The 27,525-nt window shown below is 58.1% G+C and overlaps 9 protein-coding genes across 9 annotated transcripts; 3 read left to right on the top strand and 6 right to left on the bottom strand.

Annotated features, from left to right (window-relative positions):
* Window positions 1-407: 407 nt before the first annotated feature.
* Window positions 408-2,935, bottom strand: D7B24_004053 (uncharacterized protein; the record flags this gene model as incomplete). Its single annotated transcript, XM_028638230.1, has 2 exons — window positions 408-847; window positions 928-2,935. The coding sequence occupies 2 exons, from the start codon at window positions 2,933-2,935 to the stop codon at window positions 408-410; spliced, it is 2,448 nt and encodes an 815-aa protein (XP_028490404.1).
* Window positions 2,936-3,607: 672 nt separating this feature from the next.
* On the bottom strand, window positions 3,608-4,293 carry D7B24_004054 (uncharacterized protein; the record flags this gene model as incomplete). The annotated part of the gene is made up of 2 exons (XM_028638231.1): window positions 3,608-4,140; window positions 4,227-4,293. 2 exons carry the CDS (start codon window positions 4,291-4,293, stop codon window positions 3,608-3,610), a joined length of 600 nt encoding a protein of 199 aa, XP_028490405.1.
* Window positions 4,294-5,962: 1,669 nt separating this feature from the next.
* Window positions 5,963-7,838, top strand: D7B24_004055 (uncharacterized protein; the record flags this gene model as incomplete). Its single annotated transcript, XM_028638232.1, has 3 exons — window positions 5,963-6,039; window positions 6,101-7,385; window positions 7,530-7,838. 3 exons carry the CDS (start codon window positions 5,963-5,965, stop codon window positions 7,836-7,838), a joined length of 1,671 nt encoding a protein of 556 aa, XP_028490406.1.
* A 5,062-nt stretch (window positions 7,839-12,900) lies between these two features.
* On the top strand, window positions 12,901-15,806 carry D7B24_004056 (uncharacterized protein; the record flags this gene model as incomplete). The annotated part of the gene is made up of 3 exons (XM_028638233.1): window positions 12,901-13,791; window positions 14,366-14,777; window positions 14,875-15,806. 3 exons carry the CDS (start codon window positions 12,901-12,903, stop codon window positions 15,804-15,806), a joined length of 2,235 nt encoding a protein of 744 aa, XP_028490407.1.
* A 1,828-nt stretch (window positions 15,807-17,634) lies between these two features.
* Window positions 17,635-18,883, top strand: D7B24_004057 (uncharacterized protein; the record flags this gene model as incomplete). Its single annotated transcript, XM_028638234.1, has 4 exons — window positions 17,635-17,696; window positions 17,777-17,991; window positions 18,044-18,474; window positions 18,533-18,883. The coding sequence occupies 4 exons, from the start codon at window positions 17,635-17,637 to the stop codon at window positions 18,881-18,883; spliced, it is 1,059 nt and encodes a 352-aa protein (XP_028490408.1).
* Window positions 18,884-19,868: 985 nt separating this feature from the next.
* SAH1 (S-adenosyl-L-homocysteine hydrolase) lies at window positions 19,869-21,334 on the bottom strand (the record flags this gene model as incomplete). The annotated part of the gene is made up of 3 exons (XM_028638235.1): window positions 19,869-19,881; window positions 19,940-20,375; window positions 20,434-21,334. 3 exons carry the CDS (start codon window positions 21,332-21,334, stop codon window positions 19,869-19,871), a joined length of 1,350 nt encoding a protein of 449 aa, XP_028490409.1.
* Window positions 21,335-22,350: 1,016 nt separating this feature from the next.
* Window positions 22,351-23,574, bottom strand: EIF3H (Eukaryotic translation initiation factor 3 subunit H; the record flags this gene model as incomplete). Its single annotated transcript, XM_028638236.1, has 3 exons — window positions 22,351-22,918; window positions 22,979-23,448; window positions 23,515-23,574. 3 exons carry the CDS (start codon window positions 23,572-23,574, stop codon window positions 22,351-22,353), a joined length of 1,098 nt encoding a protein of 365 aa, XP_028490410.1.
* A 689-nt stretch (window positions 23,575-24,263) lies between these two features.
* On the bottom strand, window positions 24,264-24,988 carry D7B24_004060 (uncharacterized protein; the record flags this gene model as incomplete). Its single annotated transcript, XM_028638237.1, has 2 exons — window positions 24,264-24,477; window positions 24,531-24,988. The coding sequence occupies 2 exons, from the start codon at window positions 24,986-24,988 to the stop codon at window positions 24,264-24,266; spliced, it is 672 nt and encodes a 223-aa protein (XP_028490411.1).
* Window positions 24,989-25,890: 902 nt separating this feature from the next.
* D7B24_004061 (uncharacterized protein) lies at window positions 25,891-26,904 on the bottom strand (the record flags this gene model as incomplete). The annotated part of the gene is made up of 3 exons (XM_028638238.1): window positions 25,891-26,603; window positions 26,656-26,839; window positions 26,887-26,904. 3 exons carry the CDS (start codon window positions 26,902-26,904, stop codon window positions 25,891-25,893), a joined length of 915 nt encoding a protein of 304 aa, XP_028490412.1.
* Between the last annotated feature and the right edge of the window lie 621 nt (window positions 26,905-27,525).

Here is a 27,525-nt window from a genome sequence, read left to right on the forward strand (position 1 = left end):
GGAACATAAGTCTGAAAAGATAGCGACAAATCAGATCGAGACGAATGAGCAAAACAAATGAAATTGAAACGAGTGCTCTTGATCTATGTACCATCTAAAGCACCCTCTAGACCGTCACCTCGCTTTTCTTTTCCTCCTTGTCCAGTCCATCCCAGGATAACCCCCCCCAACCCCCCCCCCTCTTCTCTCAGGTCAGTCACACTCGCTGTGGCTGCTTCCGCAGCCGAGCACGCAGCCCGCGCGCGGGAGATGCCATCATGAATACGTTTCGAACGTTTTTTTCCCGAAGCCGGCCGTCCTGCCGCACCGCGTCGTGAGCAGCACGCCAGCAGCCGCCCCCCCACCAACCCCGTGCCGAGCGCCTCTCTGACGACAGCCAAAAGACACGACCTATGCCTAGGGACTCTCTAAGCGAACAGCGTCACCTCGGGCCATCGGCTCTGCGCGCCCGCCCGGAACTTGTCGGCCTCGCCGCTCCGCCAGAACCGCAGCTGCTCGAGCACCTCGCCGGCCTGCTCAAACGTCAGGCCCTCGAGGTCGACCGTCGCCGCGAGGTCCTTTTCGACATTGGCCATTTCAGCGCCCAGCACCCTGCGCGACTTGATGGCGGCGATGACGTGGGCGGGGCTCGACTTGTTGCTGCGGAGGAACTCCTCGTTGTACTGCGACACGTCCGACGCCGGCGACTTGAACTCGGACGCGATGACCTCCTTGACCTTGGGCGGCAGCGAGTCGATGACGGGGTCAATCGTGTGCTTGAACTCGACGAGGCGCTCGTGCACCCTGGGGTGCGACGCGTCGAGCGACAGGGCGGCGTTGAGGCTGCGCAGAGCGAGCACGTACTTCTCTGCGGGTATGTTAGCATCATGCTGCGTGCTACATGACGGGGACAAGGCTTTGGGGGGGGGGGAAGGGACAAATACGTACTCCGACGAAGGTACACGTCAAAGCCGGCCAGCTGCGCGTCGATGCTCTTGGGGCTGAACTGCAACAGGTGGGCGACGTATTTCATGGCGGCAGCCAGGGGCTCGGCGTCGAGCAGCTTGAGGCCCGAGGGGTCCTCGAGCTCCCTGGTCGCCCCCTCCTTGGCGCTGCTGCCCTTGTTGGGGTCCTTCTTGGCCGCGCGCTCGGCCGCCTCGCGCTCCTGCTTCTGCTTCTCCTTGATGGCCTTCTTGGCGGCCTTTTTACGCTCCGCGGCATCGGCGCCGTTGACATCCCCGTTGGCGGCGGCGGCGGCGGCGCGGTCGTGCCGCTTGAGGTAGATGGCGACGGCGTCCAGCGCGGCACGCGAGTAGAAGGGGTGCTCGCGGATGCGGTCCTCCCAGCTCAGCATGTCGACGTAGGCACGGATGAACCCCTTGCGCAGGGAAAAGGCGTGGAAGTCAAACTGGTCCTCGACCCACGTGTCGAAGATGGTCTGCACGAGCTCGAACCGTCTCAGCGCGCTGCCCTCGTCGCCCGAGCGAGCAAACGCCTCGCCGTCCTCGGTGATGTACCACACGGCCTGCATGTCGATGAGGTCCATAAAGGGGCCGCCGACCGTCTCGGCCCGCGTGAAGAGGCCCATGGTCTTGATGGCCTCGTCGTTCTTGTTGTTCCGCAGCTGGTACTTGGCGGCCTTGGTGCAGATGTACCGGTCGCGCGTGTCGAGGGACCGCGCGTGGTTCATCCACTCGGACGCCTTTTCCAGGTTGCCCTTGTGCTTCCATATCCTCGCCTTGGTCATGTGGAATTCGAGGCTCTTGGGGACCTTCTCGATCGCCAAGTCGACGTACTCCATGGCCTTGGCCAGGTCGCGGCTGAGGTGGTAGTTGTAGTGCTGCGCCAGGTAGTACAGGGCGGCGGCCTCGCCCTTGGTGGCGTCGCCGTTGGCGGGCCTGTCGGCGTCCGACTTGATGTAGTCGTGCACGAGGGCGGCGAGCGTCTCCTTCTTGGACGCGTCCGAGTAGAGGTGCTTCAGGTTGGCAAAGGTCGACGGCACGCCCTTGCTGAGTGCCGACGTCAGGTACGCCTTGGCGGCCGTCTTGAAGTCGTCGCCGGTCAGAAAGTTGAGCGGCAGGCGGCGGGGCGCGTCGGAGCGCGGGTGCTTGGCGGCAAAGTCGTCGTAGATCTGCTTCCTCGCCTCGGTCGAGTCGAGAGCTAGGGTCCCCTCCAGCTTGGCGTAGTACTCGGTGTGGTCGGGGTTGCGGTTGATGAGGGCCCGGTAGGCGTCGGCGGCGTCGTCCCTCTTGTCGAGCCTCGCGAGGTACTCGGCGCGCTTCTCCATGACGGCGAGCCTGTCGAGGCTCGACTTGGCGGCGGTCTGGAGGTGCTCGAGGGCGCGCTCGTACTCGCCCTGCTCGGCGATGAGCCTGTTCTTGTACATGACGACCTCGGAGTGCTCAATGTCGCGGCTCGACGGCGTCGTCTTGAGGGTGCTCTCGTACATGTTGATGACCTTTTCGGCGGCGGGCAGGTCGCCGTTGAGGTGGTGGGCCACGGCCAGCGCGGTCCAGTTCTGGATCAGCTGGGACTTGGCCTGCAGCATGGTGATGCGGCTCTGGACGTAGCCCGGGTAGTCGCGCGTCTGCATCTGCAGCAGGGCGAGGTCGCGCAGGATCTGGGCCGAGTCGGGGTCGATGGCGAGGGCCTGCTTGTACGCCTTGATGGCCTCGTCGTACTTGCGGACGGCCCTCCACAGCAGGCCGTAGACGTGCCAGCAAATGTGAGACTTCATGTCGGCCATGAGGGCGACCTTGCCGAGCGCAAAGGCCTCGTCCGTCTTGCCCTGCGAGTTGAGGATGAGGGCCTTCATGGCCTGCGTGTCGCCATGCTTGGGGTGCTTCTTGAGGATGATGTCGGCATTCTTAATTCCACGCTTGTACTGCTTGTCGTCGTAGTTGCGCACGAGGGTCCGGAAGAGGGACGCCTCCTTTGACGGCAGCGGCTGAGGCATTGTGAAAGGCGGTCGGTCGCTTGTCTGCGTCTTCTGCGTCCGTCTGCGTCTGTCTGGATCGAAGCAGCAGGATAGAAAACAACCTGGGGCACGTCAGCTGGTGAGCACGCGAGGACTGAAGGCAGCGGGCTCAGAGTCTGCGTACCTTACTGGCGCAACAAGGCGGCACGGGACACCTGGGCAGAAGGTAGCAAGGCTGTGGTGGCTGTGGCAGCTGGAGGGACACTCTGAGTAGCTTCTGCTGTGTTGCTATGCTGTGTTGGGGCGTGGGGCCGTATGGTCTGCCTCTTGCGACAAACCGGTGCAGCTAGCTGTATGAAGGGGTTGGATGCTGGCAGAAGCAAGTCGTCAGACCAAAACTAACACACTCGATGGTTCGGGTACGGCACAATCTGGCTCTGGGCCCGCCCTGGCCTCGTGGGCGGGTCCCGCTCTGCGGCGGGCGCTTGGCGCCAATTGCCGCTGCTGCGCATCTCATGGCGGGGTGGCGGCGGCTGATGACTGGCACAGCACAAGGCTGGTCACGCACAACTGCAGCATGCGGGTGATGTATGATGTAGGACACGAAAGGCTAAGGGGTCGAATGATGGCTGAGATGATCTATCTTTACAGTATGCTAGATACAGTGGTGTACATGTGAGAAGACGGCTCTCGTTTCTTCTCACCACGTCGTCACCGCAGATGGCCCTCTGTCCTCTCACTGGGCAGCCTCGTTTTCCACGTAGTAAAGGCCTCCTCCCACGTGTCGGCAGACTCCCCGCAGCGCTGCTTGACCATCTCCCAGCTCCTCGTGCGGACAATGTTCTCGACGCCCTTCTCCTGCCGGATGAGGAGCGCCAGCTTCTCCGTCCGGGGCTCCCGCGGGAAGAAGCGTCCCGAGTAGGGGTCCAAGCGCTCGTCAACGACACGCTCCTGGTTCTTCGCAGCCTCGACCTGTCGGAGCATGGCCTCGGGATCGTCGGGATCGGGCGACGTCGCAACGACACCGCAGTAATGCAGCACCTCGGCCCTCGCCTGCCACGACGGGAAGAGGACCTGCTCCTTGAACCGTTGGCATGAGTGTGGGTCGATCTGTCGGGCGAACGATCTCGGTGTCCGTTGTGACGTGGACGCAGGGTCGAAGCCTGCGCGGGAGGGCGTCACGAGGGCGTTGAGGTTCTGGCCGATCGCGTCGTCGATGCCGGCGCGCGACAGCCTGAGAAAGTCTGGCCGACTGTCAGCATGGTGCTGAGGGCTCGTAGAGCGACATAAGAACATCAATCCTGAAAGTCGCCGGCAATGGGAGACGTACCGCGGAGTGTGCCCGAGGAGAAGCAGAACTGCGGCGTCAAATGCGGACGCGGCTGTGGTTGTGTCATGGTGTCATGGACCTGTGGTGATGGAGGGCGCACGCCAGCAGTACGAGCCGGCTCCGTCTTCCAGAAAATGCCCGCCAGCTTGACAGTGTCGGCCGTGACTATTCCGTATGCAAATGGGGTGCCTGGAGGTCACAAAAAATGCTCCGTGTGCGTGGACAAGTCGGTGGCGCGATGGCGGATGATGATGACTTCGATACTGACCGAGAGCTCCCTGGAGCTGCCGCGGCCCAATGACGTCTCTCCCGTTGGTGGATGTTGGCTGGTGGGGCCACTGAGAGCGCCTGTCGGCTGGTTGCTTAGTGATCCTTTGCCAGCCATCTGCGCTTCATGCAGCACCGTACCTGAGAAAATGGCATCGTCAGTCTTATTTCATAAGAGATGGGAGCATGAGCCGAGATTCTGAACGCATCCAGCCGACAACAAAGACGGCTTTAGTAAATACCTCGCGTTGAACATTTGCGCCTAATCGTGATAGAATATAGAAGGTATTGATAATGCTTCTGAAATCGTCACGTCTAACTCCACTCCTCTGGCGGGCATCTCACTTCGATACGTGATATCAAATACAAAGCATGACACAATGTCGCGTAGAGAAGCCTCTGGCCTCGTCTACAGGCCAAGGAGGCATGCGTTACTTGCCGAGAGTTGTTTGCAGTCTACCTTGCTTTCCAATAGCGTCCTGGGCCAAAATTACTCGATAATTGCCTGCGCTGCATGATCTTACATTCGACTTCTTCTCGGCGTTTTACGAAGCTTCAAAGTTTCGAATCTAACCATGGTGTGCAGCGAAAGTATCAGGACCGCTCGCATGCATCACAAATTCCCGATAATGTGACAACCCCTTGCCATGATTTAGCACTGTCGGTTGGCCCTCCAAACACCAGGATCCGACGATAACCACATGCTCCTAGCGTCCTGCTGTATCATTCTACTGTCTACACGACTTTGCCTTCTACTTGTTGATTCTGATGGACCGCCAAAGAACTCATCTTGAGAGTCATGGCAAGCCACCAGGCATCTGGTAAGTATGACGAAGGTCATACAGTCGCCAAAGGGGCAGCAAACCTTGCACAACAGCCGCTTCAGCATATTGAGACCCTTCAACCATTGTTGTGGTATCTTAATCCACGGTTGGCAATGTCAAAAAAAGAAACGGTGCCTCTGACTCTGAGCGAGTTCAGCCATGTTGAAATGCTCACTCACACTCGTCCACGTGAGCATTGGATACAGCCTCGGTTGATCGCCTCCTAATCCTTCCCCCGCAGAGTCTGACAGCAAAGTCAATCTGCACGGGTGAAGATCGGATTCCTATATGCACATGTTCACGGTCGAATGCGATTCCACCTATGAATCGGAGTCTGCAACCGACGTTGGGTTGCAACTTGTTCTGAGCAGGATTCTCTCGATCCACGCCCATGATCGGCAGACGTCTTTATCCGCAGCCAATTCCTTCCGTGCCCGCCCTCTCCGCATCACCCGTCTGGGAAAGAAGACCGCTTCCATGCACAACATCGGAGAGAGAGACGATCAGAACTGTCGTCGCCGGAGAATTACAATGTTGGGCGGGCGCCACCCTTCCGGGACTATCATGATATGCTTTAATATGAGACGTCATCCTGTGAACGGTGTCTTTTTGCACCGTTTGTGATATCCGCGCCACGTCAGTGTAATGAAGCCCATATATGCAAATGCCATCCTGCTGGCGGGGACAGTCGTCTCGGCCATCAAGAATCCCATACTCCCAGGGTAGGACGACAAAAGCCCCAGAGTCTTACTGAATACAGCCGGTTAACCAGGCCGCTGCCAGATGGAACCCAGACCCGGCCATCCTCCGGGTGGACGACACGTACTACATTGCCGTCTCATCCTTCACGTACTTTCCCGGCGTGCCCATCTATCGCTCCCGAGACCTCGCCAACTGGGAGCTCGTCTCGCATGCCCTCCAGGAACCCCAGCAGCTCCAGCTCAACGGCATTTCTTCCGGCAACGGTAAGCCCCATGTCCTCGAGGAGAATTTTCATGCTGAGGATTCGTTTTCAACAGGTGTCTGGGCGCCTGGGTTTTCGCACATCGATGGCCGCTTCTACATCACTTCGATGACGCGCTGGGGCGATGATCCCGATAACCGCACCTGGCCGCGTATCTGGTGGACGTCCTCGGAGGATCTCGAGACGTGGACGGACCTCGTTTGGGCGGAACCGTACGGCATCGACCCGGAGCTGTTCCGTGACCCCGACTCTGGAAAAACGTACCTTCTCCTCATGGGCCCGAATAACAACCACGACCGCGTATGGGGCATCACCCAGTGTGAGGTTGACCTTCGATCCGGCAAGTGTACCGGCCCATACTTCAACACATGGAATGGCACGTTGCCGCATGATGCAAAATCTCGGCCAGAAGGCCCCAAAATGTTCAAGCGTGAGGGGTGGTACTACTTACTGCTCGCCGAAGGTGGGACGAGTACCGGACACCGGGCGACCATCGGCAGGTCGAAAAGTCCAGAGGGGCCGTGGGAGGCAGCGCCAAATAACCCTCTCATCTATAACGGAGCAGACCAGACATTGACTATTCAGTCCACGGGACATGCGACCTTTACTGAGACGCCCGGTGGTGCGTGGTTTGCTTCCCTCCTCGCGAGGCGCAACGTCAAAGGTGCCTCGCCGCTAGGGCGTGAGGCCTTTCTCGTCAATGTGACATGGGCCGATGGATGGCCTACCATGAACGGCGGACGGTACCTTTCGCCAAGCCAGTTCACAAAGGGGAACGTTGTTCGGAAGCCTTGGATCGAAAATTTTGAGGGCGCAAAGCTCGACCTCAGCTGGTACCAGGTCCGAACACCATATACAGAGAACTATCGTCTCCTCGGCGCGGCGGGCAACAGCACTGGTGGAAAGATGACGGGCGGCCTCGTTTTCCACCCAAACGTCTTCACTCTCAGCGACCGGGATGTCCCCGCAGCACTCTTCCACAAGCAAACGTCCTTGAACATGACGTTTTCGGCGACACTGCTGCCTACTACGGGCGTTCTCGGACCACGACAGCAGGTGGGTATCTCGGCATATCTGAGTGATGTATCGCACCAGGACATTGGAGTTCGTGGCTGCTGGAACGCAACAGGGCTATGTGTTTACACGGATATGCTGCCAAAGTCGGCTGGCCCATCGACAAGGCCCGTGGCAAGTTACCACGCAGTTGGGAAAGCCTGTCATGCAATGTTGAGACTAACGAGCTAGCAGTCGACCGAATGGGCTCTCAACACAACATCTATCCCTTCAGATCTCGTATTACACATCGACGCCAGCCCCTTCGTCTATTCCCTCGGGTACGCACGCGGTAATAGTGAAACCACTTGGTTAAAGCAATTCGAGACCAGGCAAATGGCCAACGGCCAGGGTTACTCGGTTTTCGAGGGTGCCATGTTTGCGCTTTTTGCCAGCGGCGCAGGCGAGCCTTGGCCCTTTGACGCGCCGGATGTGGGTTTCGGCAGCGTTGGGGAGGTCTTTCGTCAAGAAAACATCCCGGACTTTGACGACTGGAGTGGATAGACTGTGGGTTTGACAAAGTTCGATAGGTTTGGGGTCAAAAAGCACACCGCACAATGCTCCAAGAATAGAAGACAAGTCGTTGAGCTGAAGCATCCCGGCAACAAACTCACCTGCCAAACCGGCACGTAGGGATCCCATCCGGGTCCCCGTGTGACCTCACCTTGGCTTCCAACTGGTCTCCGGGCAGATGTGACCATAAGGCTAAAAGCCACGTTGACTTCAGCCGGGACCCGAGTCTCTGGCTACGCTCAAAAGCCGTGCCGTGCCAACCCAGACGTAGCCCGTCGCTCGACTCAGCACGATTCGAGAGCAACACTCAGGGGGGCCATTTTGCTGGTGCGAAGCTGGCTCAGCGCACCAAAAAAAGCTTCGACTGGCTCCTCGGTTGGCTTGAATCTTGGGTGCCATCCATCGGCGGGGCGCCGGCTAGCAAACAGACGAGCGAGCTGATCATCATGAGGAGAGGCTGCAGAAAGGGGCCAAAGTGGAAATGATCGTCAGGTACGGGGTGGTATCATGGCGAGTTGGAGTGCGGCAATACTGACGAGGTTGCACTGCACGGCCTCGTTACCAGGCTTTTCCAGGACAGCATGGACCGGCCGCCCCTCCCCGTCATGGACAGACAGGGCAGGCTCGATGTGGTATTGCCAGACGAGCAATGTGACTAGACCAGCAAGGAAGAGACCCCCCCCCCATCAATGGGCTGCAGCTTTCTCCATGGATTGTGGCTTGGAAAAGGCTGGTAATTAGCTCGGATTGTCGCTGCGTAGCTGAAAAAGGGCGGCTCGCGAATCTGTCGCCTGGAGCGAGATGGATGGCTCAAGGAACATGGGCAGAGAACAGTGCAAATGCTCGGAGAGACGGGAACGGTTGGGGGGGAGGGGGGAAGGCCTGCCCCCCAGACGTCAGCGGTCCCTCCCCTCTTGCCCCCTCACCCCGTAGATCGATCGCCGGGGCGACTCGCAGTACGAAATCGCCTCAAGCTTGGCTGACCGCCCCAGGCGTCTTTTTGAGGAGGGTAAACCTAAGGTGTATGACAGCAGGGCAGGGCAGGTAAGCCTCGAGGGCCAGCATGGAATTGAGCAGCTCTCTTGGAGGTTCCTCCGAGCTGCCGGCGATAACGGGTCATGCTCCCGGTGCGTGAGACCGTGATGTGAGAGTGAGAGAGGCAGTAAGGAGTGCCTAGGGAGATCCGCCGTCGACCACCTGGTGTGGTCATGACGAGGCCGACAGGTTATATCATACTGTGTTATGCGTGCTTTTCCTGCGCGAGCACCTCTAGGGCAATGCATAGTTTGTTTTCCGACTGGTGATGCTGGTCCGCGATTGGCATTCCAACCCCAAGACTGGCTGACGGCGCGCATGAAGTTGCACAGACTGTTGGAGATGAGCCTCCCAGGGCCTGGATACCCCTGTTAACCACCCCAAGGCGACGCCTGAGAGTTCGTGCGGGGATGTCGTCTTTCTGGTCCGCTGAGGGGCATGGGTAGACATACCATCGGCATATTCCAGGTTTTGAATCTTCATCACATCTCGACACAAAGGGTACGAGTCTAGTCGTCATGCGCTCGCTACCCATGAGAAGAGACGGGCCTGCCCCCAATGTTTGTGTCGCCTAGAAACCCGTAGCGGGGAAGACTGACCAGACTCGCAGAGTCGGTATCGGTAGTGAGGTTGCCATCGTATGCCGAGCTGCCACGCTACGACCCAGGCCGAGCTGCGCTGTCCCGTGCCGTACCCTGCGTTCGCTTCACGATGTGTGGCTCGGGACGCAATATGCGGTGACGGAAGGCAGATTGAAATCGGCGGCTTGGATGCCGTTTTGAAACCTCGGAAGAAGGCCCCAGGCGACCGTGTTTCCCGTTCCCGTCCTTGTCGAACGGGTGGTCCGCGCTGTTCTGAGAGAGACTTGCTTGAGATGGCGAGTCTCCCCTGCGAACGATCGCGACATGGCCAGGGAAGCACCGCCGAGGACAAGTGTTCTCTTCCGAATGGGGCTTGAATGAAGAGCGAATGCTGCGTCGCACTGCGAAGGGGCCGCGGCCGTTGTCACTGCCACTGCTGCCACTGCGAGAGCAGCGTTCTTTGACCCTAGGTAGGCTAAGATGGCATGGCGTCCGGAGCCTGGATGAGGGTTCCAGGAGAAGGCTCCCGTCGTTCCTTGCAGGGGTCCAACGTCTACTGCTCTCCTCCCAGAGAGGGGCTCAAGGTCATGTACCGAGTACAAAATCGACCGCCAGCTTGCGACCGCCCTCGCCGTGGCCCGAAAGCCCGCTCATGGGTGACTCGTGCTGCCTGATCGCCAGACGACAGCTAGGGTGCATGAATGATGCCGATTCGCAGGGTTCAAGGTACGCATGTTAGGCTGGAGGCTATGATGTGGTGGCACAGTACATTACAGAACAGTAGACCAGGAAAGCAGGCATCCATCCGGGAAACCTAGGGTTGCACTGCACGATATGACGAAGATGCATGCAAAGCAATGCAGGACAAGACAAAGAGACGAGTGGCTCGGACGGGGAATTCGGAGGCTTTGCTTGTTTGCCGGGTTGTGATCAACTATTGTCTGTGAGAGCTCGTTTTGGAGATTTGATGTCGGCGAAAAGCATCAAAGCGCTTCAATGATCTGCTGCACAAAGTCTATAGAGCGGTGCCCAGTTCATGCAAATCAAGATGATACGACCTCGAGGGGCTGCTGGATTCGGCCGACCAGTTCAAAGGGGGAAATTTGACCAAATTGAAATGACAAGATGGAGGACCTAGCCAAGGCCGATGCGCTGGAATAGGACATCCGCGAACCCGGGTTACGTAAGGTTTCTGCCGCCATATCGCGCTGGAAATGACTCGTGACGATACTTTTCTTTGTTGTTGCCCGTCGTGTCGTGTGGGCGCCGACGTCGTTGTCGTCGTCCATGACATTGCGTACCTTATGCGTCCCTACCGCATCAGGCGGAAACGGCATTGTCCTGGTCCGACGACATTACCAGATCTGTGGACGGGCGCTGTCCCCTTTGCCCCCGCCTCCCTCCCTTACCATCGCCCGCGCCGCATGGCAAGTGAAGGATGTCTTTTGTGCCACGAGCAGCCTATGGAGACGAAGACCATCTGCCGCGGCGGGAGCTTTGACCGACGTTGCGAGATGTTGGGGGCTGGCCTCGGAGTCCAGGGAGTGAGCCCCAGTGCCAAAGCTGCACACGACTCTTGAATGGGGACATGCGCATGGGTTCACCAGCGAGATCTTGATGGACCAGAGTGGACGTGTGGTTGGTTTGGTCGGAGTCAGTCTGACCCAGGCCTATGATGCTGAAAAGCAGAGGTAGCATGCCCGCTGGGTAACGCGGGCCGTTTGGACCTGTCAAGCGAGTCGAAGAGAGAAGAGAGGCGAGAGCAGGGAAGCCAGAACAGAACACCTAGTCAGAAGTCCCCAAGCCTAGCCCCAGCCCGAGGACCCCTGGCTCCTGGCTCCTTCCTGCCTGTTCTTCTGGCGAGGGTGGCAGGTGCGAGTGGGCAGCGACAGCTGAGGCCGGCAACCCTACAGCGGAAGGCACCGCTGAAAAGGCACCTTGGGCAGGTGCCAGTAGGTACGTCCTGCCAGGTTAGGCCTTTAGGTCCCGCGGTCGCGCCCCCCCCGGACCGCCAGGGTTAGTACCTTCACCTAAGGGTAAGGTAGGTAGGTGTACCTTAGGTTGGTACCTCAGGCCCAACGAAATGGAATATCTCCAACTGGGGAAGGAGCTATGGCCAAGCCCGATCTGGGTTCGCGCCTCTTTTTTTTCTCCTTCCGCGCGGCTGCCTGTGAACGTGGGTGGCTCTATCCTCCTCCTGTCCTCTCTCTGCGCGCGAGACATTAGACCATCAGCGTGTGGTGGGTGCTGCCCCTTGGGTGTCAACACCACTGAACATCGATCGTGAGAAAATTTCCCTACAACTGGACGTGACCGACCAGAACCATTGGCCGTCAACCAATTGCCTCTATTTCAATTCCAGCCGAAGGAATTAAAAGCTCGCATTGTCGTCGAAGAGTCTCGAGCTCCGAGATCCACTCGGACCGATACCACCACAACCCATCGTACGGCCACACCCCTGGGTCTGTCGCGTCCTGACCACCCTCCTCCACGACCTACGGTCCACGGTATACCCTGGCTGACCCCGGCCGCCGCCTGCTCACGCGCAGGGCACGCGTGGAAAACAGCCTGTTGGCGTCTGGGCTTGACTCTCCGGCCACGGGATGAAGAGGGGACCCTCATTCAGCGCGCCCGCCCCTTCTGTTGCAAGAGGCATGAAAATTTGTGCAGATACCTCGACCACCACGCATCGCGCGCGACCACACCCCCCCCCTTGAGGCAAAGCCCGTCGAGCAACGAGCTTTCGTCAATTCCTCGACATCCTCCACCCCCCTCCTCTTCGTCTCCGTTCAGCGCCCTGCGTATCTGCCTCCGATCAATCAACTCGCGCCCTACCACACCCACCCAACGCACACGCCCCCCGTCTTTCTGACCCGACTACCTCCCTCCGCGCGCTCGTCCTCCGCCGAGAGAAGCCCCCCCCCCCCCCGGTCTCTGCTCGTCGTGTCCACCCCCCCAGTCTCCCAAGTCATCCCATCCCGTACTCAGTACCTACCTGCCAGGACGTCTGCCACACTCAACACACCCACCCGGCACCACGCGAGACGAAGCGAGGCCAAGCGAGGCGACGCGCTTGCTGCTGGTTTACTGTTACTCGTCCTGCATCTGGTCGTCCTGCTCCTCCGCCGCCCGGCCTCACTCGACCTGGGCTTGCTCCCGCGCCACTCGACTGGACAAGGACAGATCCGATCAAGCATACAGCAAACCCCCCTTTCCTGCGCCGCTGCCCGGTGGCCGCCGCGGCTCACAGTGCCTGTACGAGCACCGGGATAGACGTCAGGGACGCAACCCTCTCCCCTCTCACACCCCCCGATCGTGCCAGCCTGCCCGCCGTCGCCCTCCCGGCTCAGGGGTGGTCGCGCCTCCTCTGCCCCCTTCCCCTTGTCCATCGAGACGTCAAATCGTGGCTCCATAAAAATTTCTAATTAAAATCCCAAATGGCTCCAAACGACACCTCTCAAGAGCCTGCCGGTGACGCCTCTGCGTCGACGACCTCCTCGTCAACCGCCGTTGCTGCCCCTCCTCCTCCTCCTCCCACCTCTCCTCCTCTTCTCACCTCGACTTCGACGCCTCCTTCCCTAGCCGTCGCCGCCGCTTCTCAACCGTCGTCTCAGCCCACGACCACCGCACCCTCGACGAACCCGACTTCTGCTACGCCTGTGAACGTTCCTGCGAGTCTATCACCAGCTCACGCGACCCCAACCGCGCCCGAATCTGACGCATCCACCCTCGTCAACGCCGTTGCTTCGACCGCCGCTCCATCTCCTCCTCCTGCCGCCACCGTCTCGACGACCAACGCTGTCTCGACAACCGACGCTGTCCAACAAAACGGCGACGCGAGGTCGTCCTCCTCGCCCGCCATGTCGCATGGACAACACCCTACTGGACCTCACCGACCGCCAGGGAGCTATCCAAGCCCGACTACGTACGGATCTCCCGCTGGCGCGCCTATTGGTCCGTACGGATATGGTGGTCCTCAGCAGCAGGCTTCAATCGACCCATATCGAGCGAGTCCCGGTGCTCAAGTATCATTGCCGAGCGTCAAGAGCTTTGATGCGTTACAATCGCAGCCACAACACCAGCCGCCTCCGCCGCCGCCACCACCACAACAACAGCAACATCACCAGCACTCTCACCAGCATGGCTCGCCTCATGCGCCGCCACAACCCATGAACATGCCCATGTCCATGGGGCATCCCCAGGGCATGCCGTACTATAACCACATGTCAATGGCTCCGAACCCTTACCAATTGCCTTCCGACAACATAAGATATGCCATCCCCCCGCACGACATGCGGTACGGGGGCGGTCCCCGTGGACCAAAGAAGGTACGGCGTTTTGGGCTACTGGGTTGACTCGACATACGACGGCGAGACGTGTCGCCACCCAGGATCGATCCCTCGCTAATCACTATTCTTTTCTGCAGGAAATCAAAAGACGAACAAAGACGGGATGCTTGACATGTCGCAAACGCCGCATCAAGGTTGGTCGCTCCTTTCTTTTTTGCTTTTTCCTTGACCAGCGTTTTATTCGTATGCGGAGGCAGGAGCCGAAAGGGAAAAAAAAAAAAAGGAAAGGAAAGCAGGAGTTGAAGATGAAAGAGGTCGGGACACCCAGAATTCATGAAACAAGAGGAAATGGAATGAATGAGGTATGGCGGTGGTGGGTTTTGGCGAGACGTCGCTTGGAGTCGCTTGCGGTCGCTTGATGTCGAGCTACTGCGAAGCGAGAACCACCCCGTCCGTTCATCCGATGTCACTCGGCAAGTGATCCGCGGCTAGTATCGAGCGCCAGGCAAACGAATCTTCATGGTGGGGTTGGATGCGCCTCATGAGTGATGCCCACCACGACAATGATCATGATGCTTGCTGAAGAACATGCTAACTTTATTTTTTCACATAGTGCGATGAAGCCCAGCCGACATGCAACAACTGCAAAAAGTCCAAGCGCGACTGCGCCGGATACGACCCCATCTTCAAACAACAACCTGGACCTTCAAACATTCAGCCGGCCCTCAACAGTCACCACCAATCCCCCGTTTCAACGCCAACCGTTCCTTCGTCACTACCCCCTGCACCACTGCAGCCTTCCAACCCATATGGTTCGCAGCCTTCGGTCCTGCCGAGCTCCTACGGCCCTCCCCCATCGGCCAGCACCCACTTCGACTCAGCCCTGAATTCTCCCGCCTCGGCCAAAGCGGACGGTTACGGAACGGCCATTGATCCTGCGCTGCAGAACCTGCCCATGCTCGCATCAACACCAAACTTTGCTTCCGGCCAGCAATCCGCGACCGGCGGCAACCTGACCTTGAGAGGTGCCGTCCCCCTCCCTCGCCCCTTTCCGTTCCTGCCTATACCTGCCCCTTACTGTTGATTTGATTGGATCCTCCGGCTCACGCGCGAAACTCTCAGCCAAAAAGATGAAGATTGAACAAATCCTGGACCTCCTGGGCCCCGCACCATCACCTCCTTCCGAGGGAGACGGCCAGGTTACACCAGAGGTGGCCAAGGAAATCACCCGCGTCTACCATGAAGTGTACGCTTTTGGACTCGATTCCTTCTTCGAGACGCGCTGGTTCGGCTGCATGATGACGGACCCATCAACCCTAAATCTCTACCGTGACTTACGTGGTGCGCGGGACGTCTTTGCTGCCTTTCTCAAGTGTATCGAAAAGACACATGTCAACGACCGCGCCAGCTTGAACGCGTCAGGCGTTCTCGAGACGCGTCTTACCTGGACACTGGCAACTCTTCCCTTGGCTGTGGTCCCGCCGAGCCTCTCCAAGGCGGGACCGCATGACCCTCTTCCGCCACCAACCGATCCCGTCGAGATTCGCAACCGGGTCTTTGTTGTCGACGTTCTCCTCCGTGGCGATTTCATGATGTCGGCCAACCCCTTGACGGCGCCTCGAGCCGACAGCGACACGAACCGCGTGCGGGAATATGAATTCTGGTACAACCTGGCGCACTTCCTCTGCCTACCCGACACGACGTATGAGAGCAAGCACGATGAGCGAGAGACGGCTCTGAATCGAATCAGGACCCTCCTAGACGGTCAGGAGAACCGCGACCTCTTGTACTCGATTGCGATTGCGCGTGAGCTGGCGCCGAGACTCGATCCTGGGTACGAGACATCGATCCCGCAGCAGGCCGATGAATCCGAACCGAAGAACCGACTGTTTGTTGCCAGCAACTTCATCCGCAGGGAGGCGCAGGTGTCTGGGGGCACGACAAACGTTGTGCGTCGCTTCAGCGAGATTGCCATTCAGTCCTTTATCAACCCCGGCGTCAACATCGGACGACTCAATAACACGGGCGTGCTGAAGCAGTCGTGGGAGGAGTAGCCGTGTACGGCCTTTTTACGGAACGCTGGGCTCATTGGCGTCAATCGGTTGGACGGAGTCATTGGTTTCCATTTCTTTACGTTTGCCCCCTCGACCATCGGTCCTGCTGGCTCTTTATGCAATATTCACGGCCTTGCATCGGTTGCTTGCATTTCGAGCCTGCACGCTGTATCAGTAGCACAGTCAAAAAGTATAGGTGCATGGCGATCGGCACCTAGGAGTTGGAGAGGTTAGCAGCTCAGCGACGGATGGCAGTTTCATGTACATTATGTGAAAAGCAAGAGCGTAAAGGCACTGAGAGTAGGGCAGTAGTGCAGCCGGTGAAGAGAACACTCAAATTCATCAAGTTCCATCTTGAGATCATTTCCCTTGATCGAGTGCGAGGCACGGACCACAGGACGGATCGCCAGCGCGGTAGCTGTGATGGCGACATGGCCCTGGATACCAATGATGAAAGAGGCTGCAGGAGAGCCATGCACGGGGCATGCTAGCTGGGCGCTGGTTGGCAGTTTCAGGCCGTGGTGTGGTACGGGAAACTGTTCGGGACATATCGCTCCATAATCCCCTGTTGGTTGACCTGTCTCTGGTGTGCGCCCTCGGTCTGGGCTCGCCCGTTGTGGTTGTTCGGTGCGTCGTGGCGGTGTGCGGGATTGGCGGGGTCCCACTTTTGCCGCCGAAGCCGGTCGGAGGGGATGGTCGGGCCGGAACTGCGTCGATGCTGTGCGCTATCTTGTCTGCTGTGTTTTGTCTCTGACTATGGGTACGAGACATGGCAGAAAGATCCAGGTTGGATGTGGCTGTGAGGAGTATACTCTATCTCGCAGAGGTAGCGCTTTCGGAGGCTGGTATCAGGATGGATCGGTGGTGCGTTATTGTTTCGGACGAGTAGTCAAGGCTGACCCATCCTGCGCGAGGTGATTGAGCTGCATTGAACCGCAGCTTATCTATCTGACGCAATGCCGTTTATCGCACGTCGTCTGTAGTCCAAGGCGGTGTCATGCAAATTACAGACACTGAGGAGGCCGGTGAACAGCAACAGCCTTTGCGGTAGCGGATCGCGACACACAAGTTATGACAGTACACGAGATACACTTACAAGCGTTTAGGAAGGACCGGGGAAACAAATTTTCACAGCAGGTCTTCACAGCCGCAGCAGGAGAGGCGAGAATGAGGTAAAGCAGGATCATGGCCGCCTGGCCAAGCCATAGGGCGTGCCGGCCGGACCCAATGTCGCCGTTCTATGAGGCAGTTTTGCTACCCTGTCGTTTCTGTGCCGCCTTGGGCCGATGACGATGCCGCAGCGATCACGGTCTCGTCCGCTTCGCTATGGGACCATCGGGTACATGCCGTCAGGGCGCCTGAGCTGGATTGTGTGCTGGCAACTAGGCCTTACCTTGCGTTGGATGGGGGACGACTCATGGCCCATGCCTTCCGACGCAAGCTCCGAATCACCCCGTCGCGTCATTTCCAAATCCAAGGGATCAAATCATGGCAGGCGAGCCCCAACGTCTTATATTATCACATGGTCTCGCGGTTGGGAGACGAGTGCCTCGCTCCTACTCCCTTTACCAAATACCCCCGGCTCCTTCCCCGCCACTTTTCACCCCGCGCGTCGATCACCCCGCCAAAAAAAAGTAGGCAGGACCCCGAGATAAGGCAACTGCCACCCACTGATCAACAACCGCAATTGACCCCGCGAACGGCACAAACAACGGCGCCAACCTGAACCAGACAACCAACTACCCGAGACATCGTCATTGATTCATCTGGTTATCAGCTGTAGTACCGTTTACCACGTGGATCCGCATTGTTAGAGAGGAAACCCATAATGGCTCCCCCATCTCATGCCTACTCGCGGCCCAAGGTTCTGCGCTTGGGAATTATCGAGAGGTAGGTGGAAAGCACTGTCCCATATCGGACTTTACAGGCGGCCTGCAGCACCTAGCACCAGAATAGCTCATATCTCACAGTGCTCACGATGCCTGGGCCCAGGTCGAAGAGATTGCGGAAATTGTCGTACCCAAGTCTACGAACCGGGAAGACTTCATCAGAGAGTGCCGCAGCGGTGCCTTTGACGGCGCGACCATTGCCTACCGCACCTTTGACTCGGTCAAGATCACGGGGCGAATTGACAGCGAACTCGTCGACGCCCTCCCGGCCTCAGTTATTTTCATATGCCACAACGGTACGATTCACCATCCGCAAGCTCGGCCAATCTTTGACTGACAATGCCTCAGGCGCCGGGTACGACCAAATTGATATTGCTGCTTGCAGCAACCGTGCCTTCCTCGAGAATAAACCTCCCATACGCGTTTCCAATACACCGACCGCTGTCGACGATGCCACGGCAGATATTGGCATCTGGCTCATGCTCGGTGCTCTACGCAACCTGAACAGTAGCATTACCTCGCTGCGGAAAGGAGAGTGGCGTGGCAAGAGGCTGCCCGCCCTCGGCCACGACCCCCAGGGAAAGGTCCTCGGTATCCTTGGCATGGGCGGCATTGGTCGCAACATGGCCCGCAAGGCCCGCGTCTTTGGCATGCAGATCCAGTATCACAACCGCAAACCCATTGCCCCTGAACTGGAGGCGGAGTGTGAGGCCCGGTACGTCAATTTTGACGACCTACTAAAGACGAGCGACGTCATCAGTCTCAATCTGCCTCTGAATGTAAGTATATCCTCGTTGGTGCATTGCGTTTGTTGCCTGGCTGACTTTGCAACTCCAGGACAATACTAGACACATCATCTCGACCCCGCAGTTTGATATTATGAAGAAAGGGGTGGTCATTGTCAACACAGCGCGGGGTGCCGTCATCGACGAAAACGCGCTCGTCGCCGCTCTTGACGAGGGTCATGTCGCCTCGGCCGGCCTCGACGTCTACGAAAACGAGCCGCAAGTTCACGAGGGTCTCCTTGCCAATCCCAACGTGCTGATAGTTCCACACATGGGCACGTGGACCGAAGAGACACAGACCAAGATGGAGGAGTGGACCATATCCAATGTTGTGTCGGCCATCAAACAAGGGGAGCTGCGCAGCATAGTACCAGAGCAGAAGATCCCCGTCGCTGGACCCTAGGGTGGACCACAGCCTTACTGGAAAGCCCCCGCGTTGTCAAAGATGGCTGGATACGGGCCACTAGAGGTGCCGCGTGGTTTTGCACCTCATCATGACCTGAGGACGATACGGACTCCGGACATGTGGATATATGCTCGACTGGCTCGAGGGTGGGTGCTCACGGGTCTACCTAGCAAAGACTATGCCTTGCCCCCGGACATTTTTGCTCACAAGTTGGCAACGGGTGAGGTTAAAGGTGCCGTCAAGCCGGCCCGGCCTTGGGCAGCTGAGGTGGTGCAATACAAGACGTGGTGTTGGCAGAGACGTCAGGGCGCGTAGGACGACCTGACCGTGTCGTTGAGGTGGGACAAGAATCCGAATACTTAGACATGCTCCTCGTAAACACCACATGAACATAGCAGGTAGTTCTAAGTCGAGCTGAGTTTGACAGCGAATCATGAATTTTCGTAGAAGTCTTTACAGGTCCTCTGACACTACTGATGATTAAGGTGGCGGTCAAGCCTCACGCGTGGCAAAAGGGCTGGTGTTGTCACAGTCTATTAGCTGCTAAGGGGCGGCCACGGTTGACGGGCCTGGGTATGTTATCGCCAGCCTGCACGCTCCGTCTTGTATCTCAACGGCGCGCACAGTGCTCTCATCTCTCATCCGCCAAGCCCTTGACGGATGTACAAAATCAAAAGCAATTTGACAAAGGAAACCATGGAAAGCGCCACGCCGCTGCGTGGTGTCTCGCTCTTCTTTGGGGGGGGGAATCACTTGCTACCGCATAGCCAACGCCTTTTTTGTTGAAAAAAGATCCCGCAGCCCAGCCCGGCCCGGCCCGGCCCTGTGCGAGTTTTTGGATTCCGTCCCAGTGTGTAAATGCGGGGGGTCCCCCTTTTGCCTTCCGTGTCCCAAAAGTCGTGCGTGAGCAATGTGCAGTCGTTGAAGTCATTAGTCGGGGTTGTTGAAGAAGGACGCGTGGGGGTTGATGATATGTGGTTGTTTAGTAGCGGTAGCTGGACACGGAGGATTAGCAAATGATCAAAAGGGGCGAGGATGGAGGCCAGAACATACATGTCGCTCTTGTAGGGACCCTCGACAGTCAGGCTGAGGTAGTCGGCCTGGACCTTGGTGAGGGTGCTGAGCTCGACGTTGCAGTGCTCGAGGTGGAGACGAGCGACCTCCTCGTCGAGGATCTTGGGGATGACGTAGACGCCGACCTCGAGCTTGCCGGCCTTGGCGAACTCGACGTACTTCTCACCCCAGGCCTTGTCGCCGCTCTTGTACAGCATGATCTGGGCGAGGACCTGGTTGGTGAAGGAGCAGGACATGACGAAGGAGGAGTGGCCGGTGGCGCAGCCAAGGTTGACGAGACGGCCCTCGGCGAGGAGGATGATGTGGCGGCCGCTCTTCATCTCGAAGCGGTCGACCTGGGGCTTGATGTTCTGGACAGCCTTGGCGTTGGCCTTAAGCCAGGCAACGTCAATCTCAATGTCAAAGTGGCCAATGTCTATATCGGGGGTCAGCAAAAAGTCTCATGCGATTTGTAGGATTGGGGGTTAACATACTGCAGACAATGGCGTCGTTGGGCATGGCCTCGAAGTGCTCGCCGGTCAGAATGTCACGGCAGCCGGTGGTGGTGACGAAGATCTGGCCGAGCTTGGCAGCCTTCTCCATGGTGGTGACCTGGTAGCCGGCCATGGCGGCCTGGAGGGCGTTGATGGGGTCAATCTCAGTGATGATGACACGGGCACCCATGCCGTGCAGGGCCATGGCGCAGCCCTTGCCGACATCACCGAAACCGGCAACGACAGCGATCTTGCCAGCGACCATGACGTCCGTGGCACGCTTGATGCCGTCGATGAGGGACTCACGGCAGCCGTAAAGGTTGTCAAACTTGGACTTGGTGACAGCGTCGTTGACGTTGATGGAGGGGACGAGGAGCTTGCCCTCCCTCAGCATCTTGTAGAGGTGGTGGACACCGGTGGTGGTCTCCTCAGAGACACCGTAGCAGCCCTTGAGCATCTCGGGGTACTTGGAGTGGACGAGGGCAGTCAGGTCACCACCGTCGTCGAGGATGAGGTTGAGCTTGCCGTCGTCCTTGAAGGCGGTCAGCTGCTGCTCGAGGCACCAGTTGTACTCCTCCTCGGTCTCGCCCTTCCAGGCGAAGACGGGGACACCGGCGGCGGCAATGGCAGCGGCAGCGTGGTCCTGGGTGGAGAAGATGTTGCACGACGTCCAGGTGACCTCAGCACCGAGCGAGGTCAGCGTCTCGATGAGGACGGCCGTCTGGATGGTCATGTGAAGGCAGCCGGCGATGCGGGCGCCCTTGAGAGGCTGGTCGGCAGCGTACTTGGCACGAGTCTGCATGAGACCGGGCATCTCGTTTTCGGCGAGCTCAATCTCCTTGCGGCCAAAGGCGGCAAGGGAGAGGTCGGCGACCTTGAACTTGTGGGCGGGGGCAGCCATTGTGATGGTGGGGAGGGGGTATATGGGTGGTAAGGGGGAGAAAAGGGGGTAGATGGTTTGTCTGTAAAGACGAGTGTGTGTAGGAAGGAAGAAAGGAAGGGGAGGGGAGAAAAAGAAGATGGAGAGCGGTGAATCTGGACCTTAAAACAAGCTGTTTGTTGGCTGGCCACGGGTAAGGAGGGAAATTTTCGTTGCTGGGAGGCGGGGCAGGCGGCCGGCCAGGTGAGGGGAGATGCTCAGGATCTGCTGCAGGTGCGGGGCAGAGGGTAGAAAGGCAGGCAACTGGAGGAAGGGTCTTGGGCAGTCGGGCGATTGGGCTGTACCTTTTTTCTTTATTTTTCGCTCTACTCAGGTTTTAATTCCGAGCTAGGCCGAGCACTACAGAGAACGACAATATACCTACCTCAGTTATACATTCACGCTGCTGCCATGCCTTTCAGGAGAAAGAGGCAGGAGGCCATGCCATTCAACTCGACACAAGCCGAACCCCTTGATGAATCGTGTTTTGCTGCCCCTCGTGGAACCCTTTTCAACGTCAGTCCCGCACTAACCCCTTCTTGGACGACCCCTCGAAGCGCCCCACCACGTGCCATAGCTCCTGGCCATACATGACTACTGAAGAAATCAACGGTATCGGACGGCTCGCGGCGTTGCCCGGCATCAGGGTGCCTGTGGGATACAGAGAGGATGCTCATGTGGAATTATTGACGAGGGTGACACTCGAGTCGTGGCCAGGACCTGGTATGCACCAGACCAACACCGATCACACCTCACAGACAGGTCACAAATGTCTCATCACGGCAAATACTGCACCACACCAAGAAAGACATGACCGAACCTCTCGATTACCCACTGCACTGCATATCGAGACACGCAGTAGCCCTGAACGCCGTTTAGAATGCTGATGGATCCGCTGCCCTTTGAGATCCCAGTTCATCCGTCATTCCCTTTTGCTGCCCCTCCAGCCTACTCTGGTACACCACCCCGAACGCTCCGCTCCAGACACCTGACGTCCCTCAAGCACGCTTGGGGATCAGGTTCTCCCGCACGGCGAACATCTTGGTTGTAATATTGGCCGTGAACCCATCGACCTGCTTGCTGTACTGCTCGACCTGCTTCGCGTTGAGCATGCCCTCGAGGCGGCTGGGCTCCTGGGGCAGCTTGAACAGCCGCTGCCACTCGTCCTCCGGCAGGGGGGCCTGCTTGGCCACCACCCGCTGTGCGTTCTCCGCCTTGCGCTTCGCCTGCCACTGCGAGATCTTGGCCTGCTCGCGTCCGAGTTGGCGCTGGTAGAACTGGTAGTTGTTGACCTCGTTGTAGTGCGCGTCGATGCTCTCCAGGAGCAGGTCGCACGTCTTCTCGAGGAAGGGGTCAATAGAGAGGTCGAGGTTGTCGACCGAAGGGTACAGGGGCTGCCTCGAAGGGTCGTCGCGTAGCTCACCAACAGACGTCGGGTGCTCGAGCGCGTCGGCCTGGGGCGCCTGGGGAATCTGGTGGAGGAAGGTTGTGAGGAGGTGCGTGTTGTGGACGGTGACGGGGAACTCCTGGAGGATATCCTTGAAGGAGAGCTTGGACTTTTGCAGGCTACAATCGTTCGTCAGCGCATATACATCTCACTCGTGTTGGTCAGTGGGGGCAGCATACCTCTCCGTCGTGAACTTGCCCTCCTTGTACGCCGCCATGAAGCTGGCGGAAAGCTTGAAGGCGCGCAGGCTCAGGGAACCCTGGGAGCTGCGGCTGACGTCGTGCACGAGGGCGACCGTCTTCTCGTTGTCCTTCTGGTAGTGGTACTGGTTCTCGATGAAGCTGAGGTTGACAAAGTTGCTCATGGTGGCGCTCGTGTACCAGCCGACGTTATTGGCATCGACGTTGACCTCCTTCAGGTGCTTGATCATGTCGCTCTGGTAGACAATGTTGGACTTTTGCCTCGGCGCAGCTGAGGCCTGGGCGGAAGCGTCGTTGTTCTGGTGGGAGTCGGAGTTGGAGACGTCGACGGTGGGGAAGGGGAACGAGTTGGTGATCTCGAGCACGCCATTGCGGTCGAGGCCAACGGTCGCACCGGTCGCGACGGTCGGGAAGGTAGAGGAGCCGTGCTTGACAATCTTCATGACGACCTGGAAAGCCGCGGGTTAGCCGGTTGCTGCGTGGTTCGAGAGCAGCCCAAGGTGGGGCAGACTCACCAAAGCCTCAATCACGACCGAGTTGAACGGCGCATCCTGGGGCGCTTGAGCTTCCGCCATTTTTGCAGAGGTTTCGCGAGTTTGAGGTTGAAACGGACGACACGAAGAGTTGGGTGCGTGACGGTCGGTGAGGAGAGCGGAGGGGGAGTCGTAGTGTCGCAACGCGGGGTCTGGATTCGTCGTCGGTCGTAGATGCGAAAAGATATTTCGCTGGTGGTGAATTGTGGGAGCGGTTGTGGGTTGTTGGGCGGTAGGCGGTGGCAGAAACCTGTTTGGGAGGATCCCCTCGTTGCCAGCTGCCAGCGCCAGGCTTTGCCAGTGCCCACTGGAGCTCATGGTGATGCTGTCACGAAAATGTTCAATCCCGCGCACACCCACGCTGAGCCCACGCTGAACCCCCACGCTTGCAGTCTGTCTTGGCTTCTTAAAACCAACGACAGCCCATCTTCGGTGCCTTCTGGTGTGCTTTGGATATTTAAGGTCGATGAAACTGGTGGGTTTGGTTCATGCTGAAGCTGCTCGAAAGGCGCCCAGTCCTTTGGCGCTTCTTCAGTCAGACAAATCCCCACCACTTCTTCTGAAGAGCATCACTACAACAGCAGCTCAGCGACCCTTTGGAAAGATATACGAACGAATTATCATTGGACATCTACTCTTGAATACCGACCAAACGCCATGCCTTTTCTACCGTCATGTATCACATTTCACGTCCAAGTCTTTTTATCCCCGCCAGCAGGAACGGCGAGCACCTAATCCTCCCAATCGATGAACTCGAAGCTCTCAGCGTCATCCTTGACTATGAGTCTGTGTCGATCAATCTTCCAGAAAGAGTACATTGATGCCGTCGCCCGTGCCGCCTTGCGGTGAGCTGGGCCGTGTCCGGCTCTGACGGCATCAGGTCGCGATCGCCAGAAGCACGTCGCCAGGTTGCGACCTTCGGCATCGGGCGCTCCAAACCAGTACCTGTCGGCGTGTGAGTTGGACATGTCTTCTTCCTGTCAAGGGAGCGGCCTTACTTGAGGAAGCCGCCGAATTCGTTGGCCTCGCGGTGCGCCTCCTTGTCGAGGGCGCCGAGGTCCGCATAGACCGTCGTCGGCGGGATCTGCGAGAGAAAGACGACTACGTAAAAGGAAGTTTCCTTGAACGGCTTTCCCGATTCCTTCACCAGCCGGCGAAGCTCATCGTGCACGTCCCGCCAGTTGAAGGACTTAGTATACGGCGCTGTGGCATAGTCTGTCCTGGTGCATTCTATCTTGGTCATGGCCCGCGCCAGGAGGGCATTCTCGTGGTCGAGCGTGTGCAAGTCGAGCTGATGGTCTCGCTCAGTGTATGGCGAGTGCACCAGCCACCGGGCCTGCTCGCGTGCTTCCACCTCGGCGACGGAGATGGTACTCTCCTGCTTGAGAGCCAAGCTGGCCTCATTGCGAAGTCCAGGAGCCGCGAGGTGGATCAAGGAGCTCAATGCTGTGGCCATGATGGAGGTGGTCTGAGGATTGCCGGTCGTGAAGTGGACGGTGATGCTGCGACTCTTTTTCTTCACTTTACAGCGTTAGGACAATGGACGATGACCAAACAACACAGACGGAACAGAGACAGCACAAAGGCACCGACAGCCCTTATAGACTCGTCATTTTGAATTCTGCGTCACAGCCGGTGGCAGAAGGCGTCTTCCCGACTCGGAATCACCTCAGCGTTGGCGCAGTGGGTCGACACTTTCCTATCCGCCATCGGACGGGCGAAAGCATTGCGCAGGAGTCCACACGCAACGGGAATTGTCAGAAAAGCGGTGGACGTCAAGCAGACGTGTTCACCGAGCTCGCCATATCACCGGGGGGGATCAATGCGGGACGAAGGGGCGAGATTGCCGCATCGCTAGCACTGAGGGTCTGTCTTGGGTCATAACCTGGGGGGATGGCGCCATCGCCCGCGTCGCTGATGCAAGACGGCCACTTTTACTTTGGTTTCGGCCCTGCCACTTCACCGCTCGGGCCTGTTATTGTTGCGATTTGCACACTCAAATGGCTCTTCCTGGCATGAACAATCCCAGATCGAGAACATGCCAGAAGGGCATTTCGGAGTCGGTCTCGCCGGTTGCGAGTAGAGGCTGCCAGCACGTCAGCACATGACGGCCGATCCTCTCCATGACTTGCAACAATGTTGCTCTTTTACGAGGCTGATTTTTCGACATGTGGGAAACCCCAACTAACGCAGGGGCATCGCGACTGTCCAATTGCGCGCCCAGCTACGGATGCAGGGTCGATCGCTGAAGACCCGACGGTTTTCAACATTCATTCCATCGTGTGAAGACACCGATTGCAAAGCATTCCACGTTGGTCAGCATCGAAATGGTGTGCTACTTTTCTTTTGGGCCTCACGTTACACAGTGCCCAGCACCTCTGAATCATCTTTCCCGCGCGTCAGCCAGACCTTTGACATCTCGTATGTCCCCAGGTACAGTCCGCTACCCAGAGCTGTCCAGCTCGCACGCAAAAGGCCGCCGCGGAACAGCCCCTTGACGCCGTGGCGGCGGTACACGTCCTGCGCGACAGCTACGCTGCCCCGGTTGGTTTTCTTCCCCGACGGATCGTTGTCATCGCCCGCTGTCAGCATCATTCGCGTCTTGACAACGTCGCTCGGCGTCGTGATCCAAGCTGCAAATCCTCCCGCCGAACCAGCGCTCACGCCATTGACTGCGGCCGTCTCGAGCAGCCCGTGCGAGCCGTGTGCCTGCCCCGGGTGTCGACTGTCCCAGGTTTGCTGTCGCATGTACTCGAAAATGGGAAACTGGAGGGCCGTAAACGGCAGGTTGCGCGCAACAAGAGCCGTGTAACCGGAGAACAAACGTCGAATCGCCCCCGAGCCTGTGACATGCCGCAGTGCCTCGAGCGATGTCGACTTGTGTGATCCGCCCGATTGCTGTCGCAGCATTTGCGCATTCTGCTTAATCACCTCGGCAGGCGCCAGCACCACGCACGAAGCCATCTCGGCGATTGCCGAGGCTGATGAGTGAACGAGCGGCTGCGGCGCCACCGGCACGGCCATCGAGATTGTGCGCTTCATACTCTCGTATGTTGCGAAGAAGATGCCGGCTGCGTTGTGTCAGCCCGCGCTGACGGAAAGAAGTAGGGCCAGTCAACGTACCTGCCGGCAGTGTGGCGAGGATGACACTGCCGATGCCCTGGTAAAGGCCGCGGTACAGCTGCGGCTTTGGGCCGCCTGGTGAGGATGCATACGTCTTGACAAAGTCCTGGCTTTGGTATCTCGTTTTGAGGGTATCAAGCGGGTAGATGAGGCAGTCCACCGTGAACGCCGCCGCGGCGCCGGCCTAGCACCGTTAGCTGGCCTGCAGCGCCGCAATTGCGATTGACTCACCGCATATATCTCATACATGTCGATACTTTTCTTGCGAGTGCCATGGTGAAGGTACAAAGATGAGTGCTTGAATGACCTGCCTGAGAGTGATCGGCCATGACATCATCGGAATATGCCTGTATGCAGGTGAGCAGATGAGAATGCAAATTGAGTGATATATTCATTTAGAGGGTTGCGTACCGTTCGTGCCGCTGCCCAAGTGACAAGATGAATCTTAAGCTTGGTTATCGTACGTCTTGATTGCAGTTGTTTCACACTACTTGACGATAGTACTTGGTGTAGTTGGGCAAAGCGTATCAGGGCATTCGAATGCTCGCTTGCCTGTGGATAGCTCGGAGACGTAGCCCCCCTGCGAAAGCGAGGTGGTCGTGAGGGAAAGAAACGACCGACGACATGGAAGCCTTACCCCAGGTGGGCGCAAGAGTCAGTGTTGTGCTACGCAGAGCAAGACCCTGCTATGTGACATCGCGCAGGCGAGAAGGTCATAGAGGAATAGAAGCTGGAGGGCTGGACCTTCAGGATCTAACGCAGCCGTGTGTGGCCTTCTAAGCTTCGTCATATTATCTGATCTACCGAAAGGGCTTGGACATTCAATCAGTCACGCCGTGTATATCACTTACGTCGAAGTACTCGATGTCT

Source organism: Verticillium nonalfalfae, assembly GCF_003724135.2.
Source record: "Verticillium nonalfalfae strain VnAa140/NRRL 66861 chromosome Unknown scaffold_223, whole genome shotgun sequence".
NCBI lineage: Eukaryota > Fungi > Ascomycota > Sordariomycetes > Glomerellales > Plectosphaerellaceae > Verticillium > Verticillium nonalfalfae.